General features: G+C 31.7%; 3 protein-coding genes across 3 annotated transcripts; 1 reads left to right on the forward strand and 2 right to left on the reverse strand.

The window, feature by feature from the left end:
• Nucleotides 1-1950: 1950 nt before the first annotated feature.
• HMGB1 (high mobility group B1) lies at nt 1951-5412 on the forward strand. The gene is made up of 8 exons (XM_085727864.1): nt 1951-2038; nt 2725-2812; nt 3832-3954; nt 4034-4091; nt 4181-4225; nt 4491-4568; nt 4654-4734; nt 5100-5412. Exons 2-8 carry the CDS (start codon nt 2751-2753, stop codon nt 5169-5171), a joined length of 519 nt encoding a protein of 172 aa, XP_085583990.1. The 5' UTR covers nt 1951-2038; nt 2725-2750; the 3' UTR covers nt 5172-5412.
• Nucleotides 5413-6070: 658 nt separating this feature from the next.
• On the reverse strand, nt 6071-9798 carry LOC146907987 (E3 ubiquitin-protein ligase AIRP2-like). The gene is made up of 6 exons (XM_085727865.1): nt 9614-9798; nt 9369-9509; nt 8031-8181; nt 7565-7631; nt 7112-7349; nt 6071-6376 (listed from the first exon to the last, which is right to left on the reverse strand). The coding sequence occupies exons 2-6, from the start codon at nt 9491-9493 to the stop codon at nt 6163-6165; spliced, it is 795 nt and encodes a 264-aa protein (XP_085583991.1). The 5' UTR covers nt 9494-9509; nt 9614-9798; the 3' UTR covers nt 6071-6162.
• A 5094-nt stretch (nt 9799-14892) lies between these two features.
• RUS5 (root UVB sensitive protein (Protein of unknown function, DUF647)) lies at nt 14893-20986 on the reverse strand. The gene is made up of 15 exons (XM_085727866.1): nt 20780-20986; nt 20599-20658; nt 19506-19642; nt 19003-19103; nt 18344-18402; nt 18149-18195; nt 17982-18060; nt 17820-17892; nt 17180-17269; nt 16664-16723; nt 16452-16565; nt 16241-16301; nt 16036-16154; nt 15830-15922; nt 14893-15461 (listed from the first exon to the last, which is right to left on the reverse strand). The coding sequence occupies exons 1-15, from the start codon at nt 20929-20931 to the stop codon at nt 15231-15233; spliced, it is 1476 nt and encodes a 491-aa protein (XP_085583992.1). The 5' UTR covers nt 20932-20986; the 3' UTR covers nt 14893-15230.
• Between the last annotated feature and the right edge of the window lie 1064 nt (nt 20987-22050).

Raw genomic sequence — 22050 nt, forward strand, 5'->3', positions numbered from 1 at the left:
TGTAGTTTGTTGGGATAAAAAATACTGAGTGCATAAGATCAAAAGTTTGTTGAGATATTTATGTTAAATAAAATATTGGTTTTTAAAAATAGAAAAAATAATAAAAATATTGAGAATGAATGTGGAAATGACACGTGGCATAAAAAACCTTACTTTATATATATACTATTGATTCATACTTTTATCAAAATATAATTGATTTTGCTGTTGTTAATATGCGTAGGAAGGATTGGTTCCTCTTATAGTTCATCAAATTTCGGATTTGCAATTTAACAATCCAAAATTTTGCTCATAATATACGTCTATTGAGCAGCTTTTAGAGTGATACGGGAAAGGGTTTATCTTTATCATAGGTATATGTTTTCTCTAAAAGTTGTATCAAAATCTAAAAAAAAATTTAAAAAAATTTAAAAAAGTTAGAGCGTACAAATGTAGTATATAATTTCGTTTTAAGGGGCATAATACTCTCCAATGTTAGCACCAATGAATACTCTCCAATGTTGCGTTTTTCTTTTTTGATTCCTTGTTTTTGACTTCTTTTTTGATTCCTTGTTTTTGACCTTTTCGTTGTTATGTTTTTTTGGTCAAAAGCTTAACGATTAGAATTCACCTTTTTCGAAAAGAATAATTGGTTTTCCGGGGTTCAAACCCCGATATATAATAATGCATGTTTATGTCAACTGAGCTTTGTTTACGGGGACTGCTATTTTTACTTTTACCATTGATTCTGATATATATAATAAAGTTTATGCCATTTGTCTTTTTGTTATTTTTTCATTTATTTTTAATTTTTACCATTGATCTCATGGTCATTACATACTCAAATAAAACACATAGACGGAAGTAATATCAAAATGACTCGGATTCAAATCTCAAATTTTACAAAAGATACCCATAACTAAACCACAAAGTTGCAACATCAAAAACTCATTTATTTTAATATGTGTTTATTTTATCTTATACTTTTTTAATTAAAAATTATAATAGAAAGAAGATAAACACTCTACTACAAACAATCTTATAAATTTCATAAAAAAACATCTTATAAAATAAATGATTTCAATCATATTTAAACTTGAAATCAATAAATAAGAGCTGTGTTTTTCAAACACTCATTATTTCATAAAAATAACATAAAACTAAAACAATGTTGTTTTAATTTTATGGTATTTTTATGAAATAATACTAAAACGATTATAGAATGACCAAGTAGTTAATCTCAAATCGTTAATGAGATCCATCAAATGTATAAATCATTTGAGAGAAATCGAGTTTAATTTTTGAATGGTTTTCTTTTTATCAAACTTTGTTTACCTCCCAAACGAATTTTGGATTACAAGAGTCATCCCCTTAAAATCAAAGGTTTAATAAATAAATAAAAAAACTAAAGATCGAATTCAATTGATGAATGAGTTTCAATTAAAAACGATCAGATTCATTAAAAACATCCAAATTCAAATTTTACTTGAAATAATGAAAGTGTGTATTTGGTTGAGCGGTGGTCAAACACCACCGTGAGTTTAAAGTTCTCTCTATTGCGAGTTTTAGAAGCTTCAATGTGGAGTTTCTACTCTACCGTAAATGTTTACCGGCACAATTCAATAATTCTCCAAACACTCGTTGAATCATTGTATCCTTTCAACTAAAAACCGTAGAGTTAAAAAAGTTAAAAGTTGGTAAAAAGAAAAAGTATATGCCAACATTTTTTTTTTACTGATTGGCATAAACTATTTTCTCCGAACAAAAAAAGTATACGCCAATAATTAGTAATTAATAATAATCATTGATGAGAATATCTTCTCAAACCAAAACCGGCTATAGCAGGTAAAATCCACTCATTGTGGATATGGGTTGACTCTCATTAGCGGCAAAAGTGACTAAAAACATTACCGGCTATTCCGGTCATATTTGGCTGTACTTGTAACCCTCTTTGTTTTGTTCCTAACCTTTGTCTCTTTGATTCTCTTCTTGCTGTGTCTTCGGTTCTTCTGCTTCGCTTGTTGAAGATCCTCTCTTCAACCCTTCATCCATTTTTAAGGTAACTCCTTTTCTCTTTTTTCCTCTGCTTCAATATCTCTTTTGAAACTTTTTTTATTTTTTCTTTGTTTTTTGTGTTTAAGGTTTATGTTTTTTTTAGGACATGAACAGTAAATAATGATGTTTGATGAGTTATGAGGAATAAATAGCTAAAAAACTTGATTTTTTGTTTTGTTTTGTGTTTAAGGTTTGTGTTTTTTTTTTTTTTTTTTTAAGGTTTATGTTTTTTATGACATGTAACATGAAGTTGTTAAGTTGTCAAGAGAAAAGATGCTGAATTGTTGGTCAAATATCTGAATTGAGGATTATGTGATATTTGTTCATGTTGTTGATGATTATTAATACCCCTTTTTATGATTAATGATTATTACCTTGATATTATGTGATATGGAAAAATTGAAGGGAAATTCATTTGAAAGTTTGTGATTGTATTTGTATGAATTATGCTTTGTACTTAGGTTTTAAATCACAGTCATGGTTTGGTCAAATCAAGAATTGTGTTCGAATGCGATTGATGTGACCTCAATGACAGTTGTATTATGGTCTCCAAGACGAAAAAAACTTTGGTGTTTTAATTCAAATTGTGATCACTGACTTTTTTTGTTGGAAACCCTGGCTGTGACTACAAAACACTTAAGCTTGTGAAATTGATTTTGGTGGTTGATGATTTTTTTTTTTCAACTGTAGATCGTCTTGGTACTAGAACGAAGACGATGACAAAGGGCAAGGGAACAGCAAAGACTTCAAGGGATGTTTTGAAACCAGTTGATGACCGGTTAGTTTCTGTATCATCGCACTTTATGTTAACTGATATCGTAATATGTAGTGTTTAGTTTTTCATATGACTTTGTATGTCATTGTCCGTAAAGGTGTTGGTGATTTACTTAACCATGTATAAAAGTGCTATCAATATCTGATTATAGATACTTTATAGCGGAAGTCAGAGGCCGATATTTTTTTGGACAGTTAGCCGTGGCTACCGCAAAAGTTTCTCCTCTTTAATAGATAGATATATACATTTAAGCAGTAATAAATGTGTCTATATTTTTTGCTTCGCATATTAACTATGATTGTTAAGCCACGTAGCGACAAGCAAAGGCTTTTAAAACATGAGGTTGTGAGTTGGAGTCCACCGTGGCACCTTTTTCGTATTTCTATTGTATTTTGATTCAAAAAATGTTCTGGTCAAGATCTGAAGACTGGTGTATTGATGTGTAATAAATCGCTTAGAGAGTAATAAATGTGTATATATTTTTTGCTTCGCATATTAACTACGATTGTTAAGCCGCGTAAGCAAAGGATTTTTAAAACACGAGTTTGTGAGTTCGAGTCCGCCGAGGCACCTTTTTTCTTATTTCTAATTTCTGTTGTATTTTTATTCAAAAAATGTTCTGGTCAAGATCTCAGCCTTCGCCTAGAGAGTAATAAATGTGTATATATATTTTTGCTTCGCATGTTAACTACGATTGTTAAGCCGCGTAGTGCCAAGGGAAGGTTTTTTAAAACACGAGGTTGTGAGTTCGAGTCCGCCAAGGCACCTTTTTTTCATATTTCTAACTTCTATTGTATTTTTATTCTAAAAATGTTCTGGTCAAGATCTGAACCCCTCGCCTAGAGAGTAATATTCGAGCAAAATTAACCACTAATTAATGATTTGTAACAGTTGTTTGAAATAGTTTTCTATTCATTCTATGCCTTTTTGGCACTGCTAAAAAGTTATTCAAGCTCCGCCACCGGTGGAAGTCGTATTACGGGAATAATGTACTGATGAACATATATGTCTGTTGTTTACAGAAAAGTAGGAAAGAGAAAGGCTGCTGCTAAACCTGAGAAGGTGCCAAAGACTAAGAAGGAGAAGAAGGCCAAGAAAGATCCCAACAAACCAAAAAGGCCTCCCAGCGCTTTCTTCGTCTTCCTGTTAGTATCTCTGTCTGTCACTTTCTGTTGTTATAGCTCCTTTTTAAAGTTTTCTGACTTATCTTCCATTCTTTTATAGTGAGGATTTCAGAAAGACTTTCAAGGCAGAGAACCCTAATGTGAAGGCCGTATCAGCTGTAAGTTACATGTTGAATTGCGCCGTTGTGTATCGTGATGTATCTTATTTTAATTCGTGTCTGAAAAATTTGGTGTACTTTGATTGTAGGTTGGAAAGGCTGGAGGAGAGAAATGGAAATCCTTGACTAAGGCTGTAAGCAATGCAATCTTCGATACAAATAATTGACTCATGTCTTTTTTAAATATTTTATACTCTTTATTATGTCTTTTTAAATAGTATTTTTGTTAGTAGAAGCAGTTTATCAACTGTGAAAAATGACTGCTTCTGTTGAATTTCCACTGTATTAACATATCTGTGTCTGTCGACATCATTATACTGAAAAGAGGATTTATTCTGTTGAATAATGGATTTATAATTTATTCCGTCTGATCCTAACTTTATTATTTTGAATGTAAAGGAAAAAGCTCCATATGAAGCCAAGGCTGCAAAAAGGAAAGTTGAGTATGAAAAGCTTATGAATGCTTATAATAACAAGGTAAGCATATCCCGTGTTTCTAGTTTTGTTGTTTCTGTGCTTTGATTGTCTTGTTTATGTGCTTAACTTTCTGTAATGTTGACAGCCAAGTTCAGCGGACGATGACGAGGAGGAATCAGACAAGGACAAATCTGAAGTTAATAATGAAGATGAAGCAAGTGGAGAGGTAGTCTAAATTCTTCTTCTTCTTATACTTTCATGAACTTTTAGCATCATGAGAAAAAACGCTTTGAATATTATAACGATTGCTACCCCACAACGGTGTTATGGTTGTCCATCAAACTCTAAAAGGGTACCGCTCACCTTACAAGCCAATTTTTAAGAATAAATTAGGCTCAGTTCAAAACCTAAGACGGTTCATTCTTCATATTCTACAGCTTTATCTTCCCAAAAATTTAGATGACACGTTCCAAAGTTTAAAGGGGCATAAAATTTGTTTCCGCATATTTTTCTTTGAAATAAGAAAAACTATGAAAAAAACCTTCATATGGCATAAAATGTGTTTTTTTACCATCTCTCCTTGTTGTACAGGATGACCACCAAGATGACGAGGAAGAGGATGACGAGGACGAAGATGACGACGACGATGAAGACGATGAGTGAGATTTGTGTGCATAACTTGAAATATGACGTTTCATTGGTGGAGGGAGGTTTTTATGTATTTTCTAGTAGAGCAACTCATGGATATCTGTGTTGATTGAATATTTATCTCTTATTGCTGGTATGATAATTTGCCAGCCACTTGAACTTCCCTCAGTTGTTGGTTATTGTACTTAAATTATCCTTTGTGCATTGTGCCTCAAATGTGTTGGCTAAAGTATTATATAAATTTCATTTTGATCGATGCTTTGGTATATTTGTATGTAGTGAAGTTGCCTGCACACTATGCATGCACCAAACTTCGTTTGAATAGTTTGTCGCATTTTTATCTCACTCTAGCTGTTGCTTGTTATGGATTTAGCTCCTCCAAAATAAGTACCGGTAGTTAATAGGCTTAATTACAGTTTTGGTCCCAGTATTTTCACTCATTAACGGAATTGGTCCCTCTAAATAATCTAAATAATCACTCAATTTTGGTCCATCTTTTAGATTTTTTGAACTTAAAAAAGGGGATATATCATATTTAAATTGAAAGTTTTTATGGAGTTTTGAGGTAATTCCATGGGTATACATGATTTCATATCATCTGATCATATGACAAGTCATTTAAAAAAATATAAAACATCATCATTTTCTTGTCCAAAAAATAAAACTTAAATACAACATATTTGCTTATAAGTTATGTTTCACATTTGTTTAGCTTAGTTTAATTTTTTATTGCACCTATTGGTAAAAGAATCGATACTTCGCCTTTAAAAAATAAAACACCACACTACAAAATAAAAATACATTTCAACAACGCAACGTGCGGGTCAAAGTCTAGCTGAAATGGTTATTTAGATTAGACTGAATTGTTACTGCTTTTATGAACAAGAAAAAATTTTGGACTATGAACTCTCTAATTGAATTCCAATGAAATGAGTAATAAATTAAAGGAATGCAATGACAATGCAACATGTATTTACAAATATAATCAAGTTTGAATGAGCTTCCACTAAGAGGCAACCACAAGTGATGATACCATGTGAATATAGGGTCTAGCAACAAGAGGCAACTTTTCTATGTACATAAATAGTCTTTTCAAATTCTCCTTGTTGATTGAAGCAAGATCATCTATCTCACTGCTGCTCATGTACATCCATAGGTCACCTGAGTTTACTCTTTTAAGACAGTCTCGACAGAAAGGGCAGGATTCAGATCTTGCATGCCTGAAGGACATAAAGAGAATTCGTAAAATTGAAGAAACCATCAAATCGTAGCAGTTATAAGTATAATGTAATAAATTGTCGACGCAATATAACGGATTTAGATGTCTCTGGCTCTGCAGCGGCATCCCAACCACAATTGCGGCCGCATTTTACCGCAATAACAAAATTTGCAGCGTGACCCGCAACCTCAATTTAGAATCATGTAAACAACCATTTTCTTTTAAACTAATTAAAAAGATTGTTGAGGCTGGCCAATGTAACTGCGACGTCAGTTTAGAATATTGCATACAATTGGTTTCTTTCAAACTAAAAAGATTTTGAGGCCGGCCTCAGAGAGAGCCCACTAATAGATCTTGGATAGGCTCTGATATTATCTAAGAATTTGGATTGGGTTCAACTCAACCCTACAAAACCGACGTGTAAAGTGAGAGATATCTCCCACTTATAAACACATCTTCGGACTATATCTCATATAAGACACTTATAAACTCAACCACCGACAATGCAACAAAAGATCAACATTTTACAGCATGAGATGGCCTCCAAAATGTAGATTCATGTTTGGCTTGAAACACAAAGACCACAATAATATTTTAACTCGTGGTTGCAACGAGTATGACTGTATGAGTCACATTCTACCCTGCATGTTCCACTTTCATTCAATTGTTTAGCCTTATTATCATTAAAGTTATTCTTCACAAAAAATAAAATAAAAGGTAGTCGCAAGTAACTCACCAGTCTCGGTAGCATTTGATGCACATTGAATGATTGCAATTGGGCAATACAACTATACTGGTAATCTCCATGCAACAAATATCACACTCTTCTTCTTTCTCTACGTCAATTTCAGAGCTCTTTCCTTTGTCTACTAATTCTTTAGGCTTGTACTTAGTAGCACACAGATGTTTTTGTTTCCTATCCTCAACATCGGTGATTCCTCTGTGAAGTTGCAATAAAGAGGGAAACACCACACCTGTTAATAAAATAGACTTGTATATGTAATCAAATTTGCATTGCAAAGTTAAACTTGAAAAAACTTATACCAGAAAGCTATATTCAACTTATACAAGAAACTATTGTTTAAAAAAACCAGTTATTACAAGATTCGTTTAATATATCTATATTTATTTTCGTAAGTACTTGTTGAGAAATTTGCCAAATTGACTCTTGGTAACACTTAACACTTACCATAGAACTCCTTCAAACTTGCTTTTCTTTCATGAATAGACATGGTTGTCTTCCCATCCTTATATGCCTGCCACAAACCAAACATGTACATCATTCACTAGCACGGCAACAGAATAATGTTCGTCGTGGTTTTGCACTATCATGTATAACAATTGATTGTATGTATTAAAAACATTTCATAAAAGGAAAAAGAGATAGAAATATTGACATACTAAGACCATGTTTGGATAACCAACTTAATTAAGCGGCACTTCTCATACAAGTGCTTATGTGTAAACTATTTGTACACAAAAGTTAAAATAGTGTCAAACTGTTTTCATAAAAACTATAAGCTGTTTTCGTAAGTTATAAGTTGTTTCCATAAGCTCTTCTAAACAGTCTCATAAATGCTTATGCTAGTAGATAAACTCAAAAAAGTCATTCCAACATTCCAAACATGTCCAAAGTAAAGAGGAAGGGAAAGAACCTTGTATATAAAAATTTTAAGCAATCCTAAGGCTCCGGCAAGGTGACAGTCAGTCCACTGAACCAAAAAAAGGAAGAAGTGTGCAGCTGGGCTGTAGGACAATCTCATTTGAAGGTAGGCACCATCCTGATCACTTGGATAATCAGAAGCTCTGGTTCAAAACATATTTGCCACAAAGATTAGTTAAAACAATGAATTTTTTCAAATTACTTTTGGTAGAGAAATTTTAATTTCAATATTGTAAAATTGAAGAAAACTCGTACTCTGGTATGATTTTCAACAACCCCATTAAAAAAAAAAAGTAAATTTCATTTATTAAGTATAAGCGAAATGGGAAAAGTCTTTCAGTTTGCGATTTGCAATCCAGATTCATTGCAGTCAAAGAATCATGTACATATTTACGTACGTAGTAATGCAATTTGAACTGTCCTATCAATATCAGACGGTCCACATTCCAACTTCGATAAATTGAGCCTAAAACACAGTGTGAATTTCGTAAATGCAAGAAATACAAATCATTTTGTTTCATACAAAAAGCACCGACCATTATACAAAAGAAACATAAAAAGGTGTTCTTCGGTTAACTCAGGGGTCCTCTTTACAACGAAAAGAGTCGAAATTGCCATAAACTGTGGCATCCCTGCTACAACATTGTGGAAAAACACCAAAGTATTGGAATGCCTAATCTCCTTTTTCCCCATCAAAACATGTCAAAAAGAGCTCCAATAAGGGGGAAAAGGGCTCTAGAAAATCATGCCAAAGGATTTCCTTGATTTGATCCATATTTCACAAGAAACATACACACCCCAGCTGCTTTGCTTCAACCAAAGGATGATATTAATTAACTAATCTTATTATTACCCCATTTCTACAATTAAGTCCCCACCTCAACTCATCAAGGAGACAATATTTTTTTCATTGTCTTAATCCTCTTGTTCTCTGAGAAAGGGGTCTTGATAATCTGAAGTTTACCTAAGAGGTAAGTAAAGTCTGATCAAGGGTTCCACTTACGGCTCAAACTCGTGTAGTTCTAATCCATTTCGACCTTCACCAGAATTTAACCACTTGATGATTCCTCAAGTTTAGAATTCATTTGTCTCTTGGATCATCTTTAGCAATGAGGCAATTAATTAAAAAATTACACCAACAAATTAAATAAACAAGACACAAACATAATTATATTATATAGTTTTATAATACAAGGTTCCACCAACAATAAAATATCATTTACTTAAAAAGCAAGTTATTAATTTCCAAAATGAGTAGTAACCAAAATCATATAAATCAATTCAATATTCATAAACAAAAAAAATAGTGATGAGAGGAATGATTAATTACAGTGTATTGGCAAATTGAATATCAGCTTCAAGAGCTTTGAGAGAATCCTTGAAAGACTTTCGCATGATCTCTATTGTTCCTTTTTCTTCTATTTCTTTCTTCCTTCTTTTGAGAACAAAACCCATTCATAAAACTCAAAAACTGTAGCACATTAAAATTAAAAAGCCATAAATAAATATAGTGACCAAATTAATTAAACCAACAACAACAACAAAAAAAACAAGTTACACAAGTAGAAGCAATACCTCGTTTTACATGTGAAGGAAGATCATCGAACAAAACAGCATCCTAGTACCAAACCAAAGTACTAGAAAATAGAACAGTCTCTTAGATGTAGAGAGAGAGAGAGAGAGAGAGAGAGAGAGAGAGAGAGAGAGAGAGAGGGATTAACTAACAGAAGAATGTGTTGTGTTGTGTACTCACTTGAACTACACGTAACACATTTATTTTGTACCTTTATAGTTACACGTATCACACGTCATGGTCATGCAGCTATGCTATGAGTTTCTTATTTAATTACTATAATACCACTACCTTATTTTTCCTACAAAATAGAAATAGAAAATTCATGCAAGATTTATTTCCCTATTTTCCCCGTTATCAGTGTTGATTTGTTTCTACTTACGACTAATTCTCACTCTTTTTCAGCTCTTGTGATCATTATTATTATTTTTAAGTAGAGAAAGGAAAAAAATATTAATTATGTAAATACCCCATTTTTTTTTTGTTTATTTGTTTAAGTCTTAGCAAAATTTATCTATATTGAAATCGTTTTCTATAATGCACTCACTTTAGTCCTTTTGCAAAAAAATGTAGTCTTTATTTTGACGACTAAAAAGCGGTATGTATGTGTGTGTGTGTGTGTATATATATATATTTTGCACATTGTTTTTTGATGATAAATATTTACACATAATTTTTTATATAATAAATTTAAGGTGAGGGGATAGTACTTATCTCAAAGTAAGTCCTTAGAACTCAAGGGATTTAAGGCTACCTATCTATTTAAACCTTATATCTAACAAATTATTTTATGATCTAATGATTTAGTTGTGATGCCATTTTATGTATTAATCATTAGGCCAATAGCAAGAAGAAAATCTAAAAAAGATATATTGTCTATGGTTGTGTATGCTCTCAAAGAAATTTAGTGCAGGCTAATTTAAAAATGAGTGCTTCGAATATTAATTTTTTTTCTTCCAATATTTTCTCTTTTATTAAAATTTAAATGGATTCTACCATTTTATGTTGGACTCATTTAAAATATGAGAGTAATATTGATTTCATCTAATAATGTGGTATACAATCCCTAACAAGGGGGTATACAACCTTTACTCAAAAAAAAAAGGGGGTATACAATCTGTGCTTTTGGTTTGTTGTTGGTTTCATTCATTATGGTTGTGCCATGACTCTTTAGTTTCAAGCACCCCTTGTGCCGGTTACATGATATTTTCGGTTTAATTTATTTCATTTTGTCTTCTTAAAAAAATCTAATGAGTTAGCGAGAGTTAGAGTGAATGTTGCAAAAAAAAAAAAAAAAAGAATTTTTAGGGTTTATCTAATTTATTTTAGGGACTAACATTTTTCTAATTGAAAACGGATTTAAAAGCAAGACATAGTAAAAGTGATAACAAATCTTAAGGGTGTTTGGATGAAGGGTTTAGAAGGAGAAGAGTGGTGAGGGTTTACGTTTCATTTTTAAATTACGAACACTATGAAATGTTTTTTAAAAAGTTAACATATTAATATGATAAACGATCATATAATACTTCAATCACACTTAATTTATTTTAGAAAAACATGTTATATAGTCCGTAATATAAAAAAGAAAAGTAAATTCTCCCCTCCTAAACCCTCAATCGAAACACACTCTTAATATAAAATAGTACGGATAAAAAAACTAATTATTTACTAATAATTGTAAAAAAGAACTAATTATTCACTAATATAGTATTATGTCGGTATGTCCTATTATCTTCAATACAATTGTAGTTAATCAATTTTGATGCTAAGACGGAATCCAAGCAAATTTAATCCTAATAATGTAACTATTCTTTTTTGTCCAGACGATTACACCAAAAGAAAGGATATTTTAGCCTATATTTGCAAGTTACGTGGTGAATCAGTTATTCAAGAAGCTACCATTTAATTTCTTACTCATTTGGATTTTAAAATGATGGTTGATTGGACATTAAACATTTCAAATTTTGATTGATCCTTGCGGTAAACCAAACAGCTACCACCATTTCCTATATTTTTTAAGATGCAAAAGAAATGTATGGAGGAGAAAATATTAAAGGTATTTTATGTTAGAATTAACCTAATAATCAATACATAACATGTTCAATACACATATTATAACTACAATCAATATTCAATCATACGAAAGCCAAATAAACAAATGAGTATATATGTATGCAATTTTAGGATCTATGACATATTTATCTTCGATGATTATAGGAATATTTTTGAAACACAAAAATATAAAAAATGAGTAACGATCACTCATTGACTTATGATTCTTCTTCAAGGAGACTCGTAATGTCATTGAAACTTTTAAGATAGAGAGATGAGGTAATACCCATTGTGTATGGTATATTGGGGATGATGACCAATATAAAGTGTGATGATTAAATAAGATTCTTATTATTTTGAAACGGTCATTCTAAGATTATATTCGAGTCTATATTGATTAATTAATTAATTGTCCAAATTGTAATATAATTATTCTAATTAGCTAATTTGATCGCTAATCAATTAAAGATCTTAATTGATGAAAACTAATGTAATTAATAAAAAAAAAAATATTAGCACATTATGATGAGAATATAATTAAATAATGCAAATATTGCATCATTTTAATCAATGTTTTACAATTGGATTAAATTCTTTATAAAGAAAAGGATCAAATTACTCTACTAAAAAGAGGATTAAATCAGATATTTCAACCAAATGAATTGAGAATTGACTAGTTCATAGGTTGGTTCAATTTGTTTTAACCATTGTCCAATCTAACTAAATTGAACCAATTTTGCACTACAATCAATTTTTTAAATATTTATTTATTTATTATGGTTTAAGTCATTTAAAGGAAGCGGCAAATGTAACCAAAAAAAAAAAAGGAAGCGGCAAACATCACCAAAAAACTTGCACGAGGTTTCAGTTTCAAACCCAATTAGCCCTACAAACAGGCGCCGTCTACGGTGGGAGACCTTGATAGGTCTCCTACCAGTGAGAGACCTCATTTTTTTTGTTTTTTTTTTTTTGCAAAATGAATGGAGCCATTGGATTAAATCCAATGGTTGAGTAAAAAAGGACAAAAATGATGCTTTTGTTATTTCATTCTTAAATTAGGGGTATTTTGGTAAAAGCGATAATAAATTTAAAATATTAAAATAATTTACCGGAATTTTTCGAAAAAAATGAAATAATTTTTTAAAATTGAAATTTTCGTAAAAAAATGAAATAATATATCCAGAATTTTCGAAAAAAATGAAATAATTTTTTAAAATTGAAATTTTCGTAAAAAAATGAAATAATATATCCAGATTTTTCGAAAAAAAATGAAATAATTTTTTAAAATTGAAATTTTCGTAAAAAAATGAAATAATATATCCAGATTTTTCGAAAAAAAATGAAATAATTTTTTAAAATTGAAATTTTCGTAAAAAAATGAAATAATATATCCAGATTTTTCGAAAAAAATGAAATAATTTTTTAAAATTGAAATTTTCGTAAAAAAATGAAATAATATATCCAGATTTTTCGAAAAAAAATGAAATAATTTTTTAAAATTGAAATTTTCGTTAAAAAATGAAATAATATATTTTCAAAAAAAATCAGATTTTTTAATGATTTTCAAAATTATATATTCCATTTTTTTTCATTTTTCAAAAAATTATATAATTTTCCATTTTTTTCATTTTTTGCAAGGAAAAAAAAAAGGAGGTCTCTCACCGGTAGGAGACCTATCAAGGTCTCCCACCGTAGCCTTTGCCCTACAAAACAACTCTAAATTTGAAGAGATAGAAAAAGAATGCAAACAGCACAATACAAAAGGCATCCCTACACCTACCATTTCTTATAGATGCATTTTTTAGGATCAGTACATACTTGCCAAAGAAGAACTGATCAAATAACCAACTTTAGGTCACTTTCTTAATGTGGTCCACCAATTATACACAATCAGATTCCTTATTTGAGAAAATTTACTAATAGTAATTTGTTACATCTCAAGTAGTCTCTAAAAGTGATTATAAAATCAAATGCATACCCTTTTTACTCCTACGTAAACCTCAATAGCAAAAAACATAGGGTAAAGAAAAGAACCCTAACTAGTGAGTGAAAATACAACTTCCTTTTGATATATACCATTTGTTGTAGCAAGGACAGTTGGCAATTTCTTTAGGATAATACTTGGCCTTACATTAACCACTGTTCTAGGCTACTTCACATACTAGTCTAAAGTTACCATATATTAATTGAAGAAGTAGTGATTCAACCAATTTTAATTTGTTGATAATGACATGCCAACCCCCTTATTAATTAACAATGAGGAATACCTATTAGTAGAAGTTAAATGTTGCTTGCATTAGACTACTAGGGAGATACCTAGATACGTTCTACTTAATAACTTCACACTTCATTTCACACGTGTACATGACAATATGAATAGACCCTACACACGTGTACATGTGATAATATATTTATTTCCCATTCTCTTTCAATGGATTTCATTGGTGTTTTTGAATTCAGATAGAGTATTAAAATTGGTTTTGTTTTTCATTGATTGTGTGATTTCAGGAAAAGAAAACTATAGATATTTGGCTACATTGAATTAAAATTGATTTTATCTTTAAACCTTAGTTTGCCAAGAAGTAAATAAATGTAACTCTTCGTTAGATTTATCAAGCATGTTTTTGGTGTAAAATATCCAAACATAAACAACTTTATGTAAAATTCATATTTAATTTAATCAGTTTTATAAAATCAAATTCATTCAAAATCATCACATTTGTCAAATGCTAATTCAAACACAATTTTAATTTGCTTTTACACCCTTTGCTTCTCCTCAATCCTTGTTGCTTAATTCCATAAATTATTAAAAAAAAAATACAAAACTAAAAAATCAATGTAAGTAATAAAAATTATGCAAGCTCGGAATGGAATAGTAGTGGCTAGAAATATCCCTTCATGCTTTAAAAGGAGGTGTCCAAGCGAACTTAACTCGGTTGGTAGGGACATTGCATAATATATGTAGGGATTGGGGTTCGAACTCTGAACACCTCACTTATCCACCATAAGAGGTGAATTTCTAGCTATTAAGCTACTTGATAAAAAAAAAAAATAATAAAAACTATGACGTATTATGTTCATTTAATAATTTGTCCAAAGTCAATGGCATTAATTTTATCATTGCTAAAATATTATCATTTCATGACACTACACTACAATTGAGATTTGAAAGTGGATGCATACATCTTTCTATTCTGATAGAGAAACAAATTAAAATGTGAGAGCTAGCTTAGCAAGGAATCTTTCCAAATAAGGCACTGATCTGTTATTACGATAACTCCAAACACTAACATATATAGAAACATATTCTTTACCTGCATGTATAGAAAGCACTACAAGCATCTACTTAATCATCTTTGAAGAGGAAATCAATTTGATAACATAAGTTGTAAATACTGTCTCAATTTTCTGAATAACCTCAGGTGAAAATAAATATTTTACTTTGAATGCTTGTTAATCTGCTTATGCATTGAATAATTTGGCTGATCACAGTTTGGCGTTCAACTCTCGAAAACCCCGGGATCATTAAGAAAAATGAAGCATTTTCAATCTCCACCATTTTAGAATTTAAAAAGTATTGATATCATCAATTGAAATTTCTTTGGGAACCTTCAAATTTAATTGTTGAGTATCCCATTCAGCATCTTTCAACTTTTGAATGAAATCATCAAACCTATTTTCCAATTCCATTAGGCTACTGGCAAGTTGATCACAGACGTTACCCTTTCTCTCCCAATTCTCACTAAGCCAGAATGTCTGCCATATGCTTCGCAATACCGAGACACTTGTAGCTCCAACCTTCATAAGTTCAACTAGTACTAATCATATAACTGTTCATAGCATAATTGTTGATCATATAAGTGCTTATGTAAAAGCTATTTCTATAACAAAAGATAAAATAAATTCAAATTGTTTCCATATAGACTATAAACTGTTTTTCTATCCTAAAGAGCTTATCAAAATAAGTTGTTATCATAAGTTCTCCCAAACAGTGTCACAAGTACTCAAGTTGTAGATAAGCTCAAATAACTATTTAGCTATCAACGACCATTTATCCTAAAATCTTCAACTGTAACGATCATGGAAGGTTTGTATATCTAATATTATAATCTAGGTCAAACAGGGAATGTTTTCCAATTAATTCTCATAAGCGAAATAAGGCATACCTTGAAAGAAACATAAAACTTCAAATCATCTAGTTGCTGATTTACCACAAGAATATATTTCTCATTTGCATATAACTTTAGAAGAGCCTCTACCTGCACACCATTATGACACGTATTATGAAATTCCCAAATGTAAAATAAATAATTATGAATTTTTAGGTTTCCTTCATAAAACTCTGATAATAGCAGCAACAATGATTGTATACCATAAAATGAGATCTCTCCATTCCATCCATCTTGTCTAAGGGTGAACCGAAAATTATTATTGGCTTCATGAACTGTGACCACACTAATATATTCTCTTCCTTGTTGCAATCCAAGCATCCTGAAATAATTCCAATCGGAAAATTGAAAAAACTACCTTGAAGAGTAATAATTCAAAAGAAACCACTGAATTTATCTGAATGTAACCTGGAACAGTGGAATGTAAAACATGTGATTTTACCAGTATGCGAGCACGCTTAATATTTATCTGCAAAAAATAGTTACAACAAGGTAAATAACAAAACAAATCGTTCATTAGAACAAAGATCGGTGGATTTGATTTTTCATTGTTAAGATTGGTGGATTTGATTTCTTATTTGTACTAGATTCCACATTAGCCCACACAGTACATGCTTACCGTGTTAAACTGGAGAACTGAAAGTGATTCGTAGCGTAGCCAAAGATGAAGAAGCCGTACAATCAACCAAGTTGATGAAAGTACAGTATATGATTTTACAAGGCCGGGTGTATCCTGCGGTCAAAAGCTAAAAGAATGTAACATGGCATCCAACGGTATTGTGGTGCTGCCACGATAAGAAATAAAGGTATCCTAAAAATTATGTGGTTTACCAGTATCAATATGCCCAAACCAAGACCAACCAATTGAGCTACAACTTCCCAAACTTCTTCCTGAGATATTATGATGAAACAATTGTTGTAATTTTGTCATGAATACCGGTGTATATAATGTAGAATATAATACTGTCAAAAGAAAAATAATGTAGAATATAATAAGAGTTATTATTCAAAGCTTCCTACCATTAGCATAATCTTAACCTAATTGCGTCATCAATAGCTTCCTACTTACATGTGACCCATTGGATCAGAGAATCAATTAAACCCAAGAATCTTGAATCAGTTTTTGGCTCAAATTAAGAAAAACTAGATAAGGTGTACATGAATTTTGAAATTAAAGTTAGCCTCCAACATTGCATCATTAATACAATAAATAACACAAATAGAGTTTCTCCTGATAAAAATGTATTCATAGATGGGAGAGTTATATTTGATGCTTGAAAGCATCAAACTCCCAAGGCTTTATAGATATGAAATATGATCATAAGTGAACATGAGAGCATATATTACCTTTGCTGCTACCTCTCCCAGATTTACTGAAATTGCAAAGTGGCTTTGAATCACTCTAGAAGAAGGATCTTTTAGTCCTCTTGCTATAGCCTGTTTTAATGTCAAATCCAAAACATTACACAACTGTATGCGCTTGTTTTCAATATACCATAATCATTATTGTGAATTGATAGAGAGAAAAGGAAAATTGCATCTGAATTTGTATTATAAGCTTTAGTTGATTATAGAGAAGTTTTAATAGTAATCTGCTTGGATAAACAACTTAATTAAGCACTTGTAGCATATGCGCTTATCATATAAGTGCTTATGTATAAACTATTTCTATAACAAAAGATAAAATAAAGGCGAACTGTTTTTATATAAGCTATGTTGGAGAACTGAAGGCAATTAGCTAAAAACAGCTGATGGACATGCCATAAATGGTTTCCATAAGCTCTCCCTAAAAGTACTTATGCTAGTAGATAAGCTCAAATTAGTCAATCCAAACAAACCCCAAGGTTTGAAAAGAAGGCTTTACAATCATAACATAATATAACAATCCTAACAATAAGCTACATCTTTTATACTAACCAAGAACCTTCTAGAACCTATCCTGGCAAAGACTATGTCCAGTTTCACGTGTTTAAATAGAGTTAATTACCTTAGTAAGATTTCCAAGAGATGCCAAAGGAAGAAAGTATCCGGGATATAACTGGGTTGTCAGATCAAAAATGCTGCATGAGATACCATTGTGGTAAGGGTTTCTTTAGAGCTATATTTCATTTGCACATTTCCATACAAAAACAAGAAGGCATGTTCAGACCTTCCAGCACTGCCAATGAAGTCTGCATACATTCTCCATTGTTTTGGATCATCGTCGAAAAGATTTCCAAATCGCCCACCTGGAAAAACTAATAACAGTGAGTTACAAAGTAAAACTTTAGCACACGATCATCTGCTTCCGTAAGTTTTCTTCATGAATTCCCAGACCAATGAATAAGCGCCCGACAGCTCCAATGCCGTCCTTTGAGACCCATCTAAAGATGAAAGCATAAAACATTCAACCAACGATATAAAAGTCAAAATAACAAATAGTGGCAGCATAGAAGCATTTCACATATTGATATGTGCATGAAAATGCTATATTAGTAAACAAATGAGTAAGTTTTAAAGTTGATAATTCACCTGATGGCAGCAGCAGAAGCAGCTGCTGTGGTTCCAGAGAAAGAACCAACACCAACAGCCTGCAAGTGAAGGGGAATTTTAACACAGGACAGAAACACAATCATCATTCCATACATTTGTGATAGAAAAATTATTTTTAAACATAAGATGACATGGTGAAGGAGCACATTGAATCGCACAGCACTTTGTTGCACGCTATGAAGCATTGCACTTCTGATTGAAGGGCCTGTCAAGTGTCCGGTTGTTGTCGGATACCAACATGTGTGGTTACATTCAACTATTCCATTTTCTCAAATTATTATCAATGTTGACGTGTCAGTATCCTATCCGGTGTCCGTGCATGTGCTTCATAGGTTGCATGATCACATAGAACCACAAGTAAAACCTTCCATGAAAAAGTTTATTGGAACATATACAACGACTTGAGGAGATGATTTCCTGATGTAAATCAATATACTTTTGGGAAATTCAATCAAGATATTTTTTTATAACATTTGGCCGTAAGCCTCATTGACATGCACAATGAGACTTTGGCAGTAATTATCAAACTTGCTGCTAAGAGCACCAAGTCGCACAAACCAACCATAAAATCTAATCAAATACTCACAATGCAAACATTCTTGGGAAAAAATCAAGAAGCTTGAGCAAGAATGACATGCCTTTAGGAGACTTGAAGTGACTATGGTGTGACATATCCATCCAGTCACATTGGTAGGGAACTGTAGTAACATGTATTGCAAATAATCATCTGAGACTGATCCTGCATCATATAGAGAATGGTAAGTAAACAGGTTACCCTCCAACTTCATCTAATCAATGAAGTTACAAGTCTAGTCATTTCTCCGTGAATGTGAAACATCGACTGCAGTTTTTAATATTTGTTTCTTTTAGTATTCAGCTTTTGAACTCTTGTGCAAGTGTCCCTTAGTTCAGTCCTAATTGTATCATTAGAAATTTATCTCATGTTGGATAATATTTCTGTGGCATCAAGTTTTAAAGCATTTCATACTAAAGAATGAGCAATGAACCTATTAAAGGGAAGATGTTGCAATGAGAATATGTATCCTATTTTCTAAAGCTGTGAAGTCTAACAAGAAAAAAACAACAGAAAAGTTGTTTAACATATTCTAGATAATTAATAAAAGAAATGTATGTTAATTACCGATAAAATCTTTAATCCTATCTGGAAGCCAGGATAGTCTTTTATCAGGAGAATGCAAAACCCCAAACCTGTTTTGCAGAGACCTATCCTCCTCAACTAGAATGGTTTGCAATTGCGAATCATCACCAATTACGTATCTGTTCATTAAAGAGAGAGAAAATGTAATAATTAAAGTTTGTTTTAGAGAAGGCAACCACTCTGAAATTTATGCAATAATAAAAATTTTAATAAGTTACAAGCATATTCCATGAAACAAGCAAGGTTTTAAATTGTGATTGCAGTCGCTCCCGCATTTATTCGTGATCCTTGATATTGCAGAAAATAATGGACAAATGTGGCTGCAAATGCATTGGCAGTAAACACAAAAGCCTTGGCGTTTTGGTCAAAATAGCAGTTCCGACAGCAAACACAATCTAAAACCTTGGCAACAGGCAAACACAGCCATGGGTATTTCTTATTTATAGCTGATACCTATGATACAAGGAAACATATACAAACACTAGATAGGATTAAATGTAGCCACATGTGTCGACACTGACATGTGTCAAACACCAGATACACCTTCTATAAGAAGTATCGATGCTACATAGGCTTGTGCTACATAGCAGCTATAGCGCTATAGTGCAGCGGAATTAGAACAAATCCCTATTGTTCTACCACACCCTATTTAGTACCACCAAGTGTTGTCAAATAGAGGCTATAGCGATGTTATAGCCCTATAGCGTAACTAAATTAACATTTCGTTAATGTTTTATAATAGCTGATTCAGACATTGTTTCTAACGAAGCAATTTGCATTTCATTAATTAATGTTTCATAATAAAGAAATAATTAATGTGTATAAGTATTCCATAATCTCCAAACTTCAGAAGACAACAACCACAAGCATTGCTGCTGCTAACACATACTCTGTAGCACAGACACTTCTGATGAAAGTTGTGTTAGTGTCCGATATGTGTCGGGGTAATTACATTCAAATAATTCATTTTTTCAATTTTTTTACCAGTGTCGATGTGTCGTATCCGGTGTCTGTGTTTCATAGAACACAAAAGAGAAGTACACAATAACAACAAATGGTATAGTCAAGCAAAAACCTCTTAGCAGTACCATTGCTATATCTCTCCACCAATATCACCCTTGATAATCCTTCACCTCTAAACAAAATAAGATAAACTTAATTAATACATAAAAAGTTAAAACACACATTAAACTCAAAACCTTAATTTAATTAACTCAAATCAACCCTTAAAACATGCAAAGAGGTTAGTAACAAACCCTTTATTAACATCATCATCTTTGAAACTGGAATGTTTGGAGGAACATAGAATTTGAAAACTACGAGGCTTAACTTTCTTCAACTTCTTCAAATTCAGTGAAGAAGAATTGAATGCAGTTGAAGATAATGAAAATTGCAAAGTTTGAGACATCGAAAAAAATTTAGCATGCTTAGAATAGTTTCATTGCTTCTTCTTCTTCTTCTTCAGTTCCAATATCCAAAGCTTGAAATGCAGAAAGAGCCACGAGTCGGATCGGAGCTTCTACTTGACCCGACTTGACCTGACCCATGTTAGAATTTGGAAAGTTTTTAGATAGAATTAAAATAAAGTACTTTCTGCACCCCCCATCTTTCACTATATAGCCCCCATAGAGGAGAAAGTGTTGATGGTCGAAATGCACTAATTAGAGTAAATATGCAATTACCCTCTTGAAATTGTAAGTTTCGTCAATTACCCCCCTGAAATTAACAAAACTTCAATTACCCCTCTGAAATTGCACAACGTTAATCAATTTACCCCCTCCGTCAAATTTTTCTGTTAATCAACATGACGTTTTGCAAATACCCCCCTGAAGTTTTACACTTATGTGCAAAATACCCCCTAAACTTGAAAACAAGCATCATACATCCTTTTAATGTAATTGTTCGCAAATTAGACAAAATATTGTAACATGGGAAATTGAAAAGGAAAAAAAAAACAATTGTTTTAGTTTTTCAAATCATATAAATTTAAGAACAAAGACAATTTTAATACACCAAAGTAGAATAAGTATCCTTGTTTTGGTTTTTTCTTTCCAACTGATTGTGTGTCAACTCAAAACAGTACCCTTAGATTATGCTAAACATTTCTGGATTCATGAGTATGTACCAAGCATTGTTCCTTTGGCAGCATAGCTAGCTAAAGCATTCGTCACACCAAACTGAGATATATACTATTAATGCATACAATGGTGTTATTTAGCATAGGTTTTAGCTAATTTGACTTAATAAGAAAGAACATCTCCAAGAGTTATGATCATTGATCAATTATGTTTACCAACATCTATCACATTTCTCTTTCAATTATATTAAAATTGTCTTTGTTCTTAAATTTATGTGATTTGAAAAACTGAAACAATTGTTTTTTTTCCTTTTCAATTTCCCATGTTACAGTATTTTGTCTAATTTGAGTATAATTACATTAAAAAGGATGTATGATGCTTGTTTTTAAGTTCGGGGGATATTTTGCACATAAGTGTAAAACTTTAGGGGGGTATTTGCAAAATGTCAT

Source organism: Medicago sativa, chromosome 7, assembly GCF_051527215.1.
Source record: "Medicago sativa cultivar Bolivia chromosome 7, Bolivia_mono, whole genome shotgun sequence".
Classification (NCBI taxonomy): Eukaryota; Viridiplantae; Streptophyta; class Magnoliopsida; order Fabales; family Fabaceae; genus Medicago; species Medicago sativa.

Excerpts from the sequence above, each read along its gene's own strand:
- RUS5 (XM_085727866.1), bottom strand. The coding sequence starts at position 20,931 with ATGTCTCAAACTTTGCAATTTTCATTATCTTCAACTGCATTCAATTCT. Across the intron at positions 17,270-17,819 it reads CTCTTGGAAATCTTACTAAG|GCTATAGCAAGAGGACTAAA; the intron begins GTAATTAACTCT and ends ACATTAAAACAG. Across the intron at positions 16,155-16,240 it reads TTTACATTCCACTGTTCCAG|GATGCTTGGATTGCAACAAG; the intron begins GTTACATTCAGA and ends GAATTATTTCAG.
- LOC146907987 (XM_085727865.1), bottom strand. The coding sequence starts at position 9,493 with ATGGGTTTTGTTCTCAAAAGAAGGAAGAAAGAAATAGAAGAAAAAGGA. Across the intron at positions 8,182-9,368 it reads ATTCAATTTGCCAATACACT|AGCTTCTGATTATCCAAGTG; the intron begins GTAATTAATCAT and ends GTTTTGAACCAG. Across the intron at positions 7,350-7,564 it reads AAGTTTGAAGGAGTTCTATG|GTGTGGTGTTTCCCTCTTTA; the intron begins GTAAGTGTTAAG and ends TTTTATTAACAG.
- HMGB1 (XM_085727864.1), top strand. The coding sequence starts at position 2,751 with ATGACAAAGGGCAAGGGAACAGCAAAGACTTCAAGGGATGTTTTGAAA. Across the intron at positions 4,092-4,180 it reads ATGTGAAGGCCGTATCAGCT|GTTGGAAAGGCTGGAGGAGA; the intron begins GTAAGTTACATG and ends CTTTGATTGTAG. Across the intron at positions 4,735-5,099 it reads AAGATGAAGCAAGTGGAGAG|GATGACCACCAAGATGACGA; the intron begins GTAGTCTAAATT and ends CTTGTTGTACAG.